The sequence below is a fragment of the Lipotes vexillifer genome, unplaced genomic scaffold (assembly GCF_000442215.2).
Source record: "Lipotes vexillifer unplaced genomic scaffold, Lipotes_vexillifer_v1.1 scaffold490, whole genome shotgun sequence".
In the NCBI taxonomy this organism is placed as follows: domain Eukaryota; kingdom Metazoa; phylum Chordata; class Mammalia; order Artiodactyla; family Lipotidae; genus Lipotes; species Lipotes vexillifer.
Window position 1 is genome coordinate 560,223 of NW_006796397.1, and position 4,392 is coordinate 564,614.

At 38.3% G+C, this 4,392-nt stretch overlaps 1 protein-coding gene across 1 annotated transcript in view; it reads right to left on the minus strand.

The window, feature by feature from the left end:
* Positions 1–1,017: 1,017 nt before the first annotated feature.
* Positions 1,018–4,392, minus strand: part of LOC103090545 (interferon-induced guanylate-binding protein 1) — a 10,624-nt gene continuing 7,249 nt past the window's right edge. Inside the window, exons 8-11 of the mRNA XM_007468508.1 lie at positions 4,022–4,234; positions 3,275–3,377; positions 2,837–3,030; positions 1,018–1,742 (exon numbers count right to left, since the gene is read on the minus strand). Of these exons, the coding sequence (XP_007468570.1) occupies positions 1,626–1,742; positions 2,837–3,030; positions 3,275–3,377; positions 4,022–4,234 (627 nt within the window). The 3' untranslated portion in view covers positions 1,018–1,625. The remainder of the gene's footprint in view (positions 1,743–2,836; positions 3,031–3,274; positions 3,378–4,021; positions 4,235–4,392) is intronic.

The window sequence follows — 4,392 nt, forward strand, 5'->3', positions numbered from 1 at the left end:
GTTTGTAGATTTTTTGATGATGGCAATTCTGACTGGTATGAATGAGGTGATAGCTCATTGTACTTTTGAGTTGCATTTCTCTAATGATTAGTGATGTTGAGCATCCTTTCATGTGTTTGTTGGCAATCTGTATATCTTCTTTGGAGAAATGTCTATTTAGGTCTTCCGCCCATTTTTGGACTGGGTAGTTTGTTCTTTTGATATTGAGCTGCATGAGCTGCTTGTATATTTTGGAGATTAATCTTTTGTCAGTTGCTGCATTTGCAAATATTTTCTTCCATTCTGAGAGTTGTTTCTGTTATATAAAGCAAGGGTCTGCAAACTATGGCTTCTGAGTACCACCTGTTTTTGAAAACAATGTATTCTGGGAACACAGCCATGCCCACCCATTTATGTATCATTAATGGCTGCTTTATGGCAGAGTTGAGTAGTTGAGTCAGAGACCATATGGCTCACAAAGCCATGAATAGTTACTATCCCATCTTTTACAGAAAAGTTAGCCAAACTTGGCTATATAAACTAGAACCTTATTTTTTTGGTAAAAAAATTTAAAAAATCAGAAATGTAAAGTTCAGTGAAGCATAATTTATTTCCAGATTGAAAATAATTCTTAATTGCTTTAATAAACTTCAACCACATACCTAGGGCTTTTGACAATTGTGATAAAGTCTATACTAAGTAATATCAAGAGCATTATTTTACTGGTCAAAAAAAGTAAAAAACAACCATATTCTCTTGGGGGAAAATAAGCAGGCTTTCAAGTATGATTGGGAAAAGATAGCCTAAACTCTAGGGTTATAAATGATCTAATAATTAATTTAGCTCAGTTTTCTAACACATTATCAGTCATCATTTCAAGTTCATCTTTGCAAATTATAAATTGCTACAAACACACAATGTATACTTGTCATCATGTTACTATGTTTAGTCCAGGTTCACTTACCTAAAGTTCTAAAGAGTCCCATTAAAGTTATAATCTGGGTGAACTGAGCAAGAAGGGAAAGTTTCCTTCTTTAGCCCATTTATTTATGATCCAACTCATACTCATGCTAATGGTTTCTTCCATCTTCCTACGGACATTCTGTAGAGCTTCTAGATCACTATATAAGGTGATTTGCTTTAGCTTGGTATTCACCAGTAAGCATTGCTCATCCCCAGTGTCCAGAAATCACATCATTGCTGACAGACTGTGCAGTCTTGAAACAATGGGACACTGTATACTGTCTTCACTAAGAAGCTAGAATGGTTGTCCCTGATATTGGAACTTGTGGTGCACTTGGCCAAACTCATGACCAACTATGTCCCAAGACTTTAACCTAAGACTTTGCTCAGCATCCACTTGTCTAACTCGTAGTCATCTGGAAGAAGAAGCTCCTGGGTGGTACCAGGTTATGATACCTCCTGGGTTGGCACAGAGGTAAAATGCATCTTGTTACACAGTTTACAGTATTGTGAGGAAGAGGGACATGATTTCAAGTATAGTACTGCATGCCTTTGCAAATATTTAGTATAATAAAACTGTGAAATCTAAATATTATCAAGTGTGGTGACATTTTTCTTAATTTTAAACTGATTGAGTAATGCCTCTGATAAGAGTGACCAGGAAAGCTCTAATTTTTAGTTCTTTAGCTTAAGCAACATTCCTTCCTTGGTTTTTTCATCTTCTTCTGGAGATTCTGTATTTCTTTATGAAGTCGTCTGTTCTCTTCTTGGAATCCTTCCTGTAGTAGTCGGGCCTGTTCCTAAAAAAGTACAAATGGAGACTGAATAACGTGTCACATTAAGTAAATCTCTAACTTCTATCTAGTTTCCACATTCATAGATTTTTAAAAAAATATTTAATTTCTTCTTGAAATTTTCTCTACCATTAATTTCATTATACTTTCTCTTGGGCCTTCTAGCTCTGTGATTACTTTTTCTGAGTCTCCTTGAGTCAAGAAGGATTTGGGGCTTATATCTCCCAATATGTTGATGTACCTAATTACCAGTATTAATTTTTTTTGTCCCATTAATTGTACATAATCTTTGTCGGCAATCTTAATGAAATGTTTGGCTTCAGATCTTATCTATGCATTATGATTTTTTTATGTACACACATACACACACACAACACAGAAATAAGTGAAGAATTTGCAAAATCTGATACAGTGTCTGAATCTTAGATCAGGGAATTTGATCTAAGCTTCCACAACTTGGTGGCAGAGGGGCAAAGTGCAGGTAAGGGAATCAGGGCCCCAGACAGACCATACTGGATTTCTGCACATAATTCCCAGCTCAAAACATACGAGGAGCAGGACAACGAAAACAGGTAGGAGTGATAGACTGACACAATGGTGTGAGAGTTGAGTCCTTCTGCTTATGAAGGTTCTCTTAGAGCTAAAATCTGTGACAGAAGAAAAATTCGTGGATTCCTCTAACTGGTGAAGACTGTTCAGATATCTTCCCAAGCATTGTGGCCCTATAAAAATTATTTAGTCTTGTCTGAACCTCTGTTTCGTCTCCTAAGTAATATGGACATAGCAGCTCTTGCTTCGTATAGTACTAAGCAAGAGATATGGATAAGACTTTTTTTTATAATACCTAGCAGATAATAGCTACCATGATTGGCAGATATAGTGGTAATGGACTGGGTGTGACATAACTGCAAATAAAATCTTTTAACAACCAGACATTGTAGGGGCCAGTTCAGGCTGGTAGATAGGGATTGAAAAGTACGAGTGGGCAAGCAAGGTCCTTCTTCTGGGCTTCATGTTCTCACTGCCATGCCAAGTTTGTGAACAGGGATTGTGGAGAGAAAACAGAATAACAGGAACCTCAAGGTGATACAATTAAATACCTGAAGTTTGAGAGAGAGAGTTCTCTCTTGCTCTTCCAACAACTGGGCCCTATCCCTCTCCATCTTCTCAGTCAGTTGTTTCACATGTTCCTGATAACTCTTTTCTTTCTGTTCCATCATCTGCTGATTCTTTATTTGCATTTCCTCCAGCATTTTTGCTGCAGCCTGTGCAGATTCAGCTTTCACACGTTCCACTGTCAGGAGGAAAAGGAAAAAGAAAAATGAATGTGGGTGACCATGTTGCTTCTTTCTTCCATGTACACTTAACCTGTCACTGTTGCTACTGACTGTGTATGCCCTACTCAAAAATGACTTTAGTGAGTAAGAGGCGTCTTTTCTCATCTTGCTATAGTTTAAGGATCCTAGGCTCACCCAGCCAAATTAATTAGAACTTTTAAGCACTTTCAAGGCTGTCTAGTCTCTTGACTCGCTTCTCACCTTCAATCAACTTATCCTTCTCTGAGAGAGTCTGATCTGTCTGTAGAATTGCAGCAGTCACAGGCTCCTTGGACTTCAAATATTCCTGAAGAATTTCTTCAGCCTAGGACCCAGAAAAGAATGGGGTTAGTAATAGGAAATAGCTGTAAGCACTTATTCCTGTTTGCCCACCATCTTTCCCTCTAGGAATTGCTCCTCTTGGTCTTGGCATGCCTGGTGGTCAAGGTTCCCTGTCACTGGGGTGAGCACATGCTCCAGGCTGGCCAAGCATGACAGCCTCCTGAGCAGAATCTTTATAAGAGATTGATATAGATATAAATAGTGATTCTCTGTTCTTTTAGACTGAGGGCTCTAATTTTGGAGCTGTTGGCACTGTGGTCTCATATGGGGTGAACTTGTTGGAGAATGAAGCCATCATTGAGAAAGCAGATCAGAAAAAGGGATGGAGGGAGAATGGGAGGGAGGGAAGTGTGAGGTTGAGGGGAGGAACATGCAGAGAGATAAATGATGACATTATTTGAAATTTTGGATACATCTGATAATCCAATTTGTAACTCAGTTGTTAATTGAGTGCACTCTTTTGGATGAGCACATAGGATATATCTGGTATAACAGGTTCCCTGTATGTGTTTATTAAATGAGAGCATGAATGCTGTCGGTCCTGTAATTGCGCATCTGTGTGCAATAGGCTTGGTCATGTTATTTCAAGGAACACATCAGCAACTTCCCAGAATCAATTTTGGTTACCTGTATTCCCTTCCTGGGCTCCTGAAGATACTTTTTCTTCAGTTCTTGTATCTTTTCAATGAAGAGGCGATAGCCTCCTGGTTTAGAATAAATCCCCTCTTTCACACCTTCTTCTAGAGGACTGAAAATATCCTTAAGTAAAGCTGAGCAACGATCTGATGATGCTTTAAGATTCTTGTTACAAAAGTCATCTCGCTTTTCGTCTAGCTGGACCTTTAATGTAAAAAATAGGAAGTAAAAAGAATAGTGAAAAGATGTTAACTTGACCTCAGAATTTCTGGAAAGTCTTCTCAAAAAAATAAAAATATAAAAGGTCTGTGACCCCCTAGAAGAACTTACAGGCACTCAGCAACACCATATCCTTCCTGCTG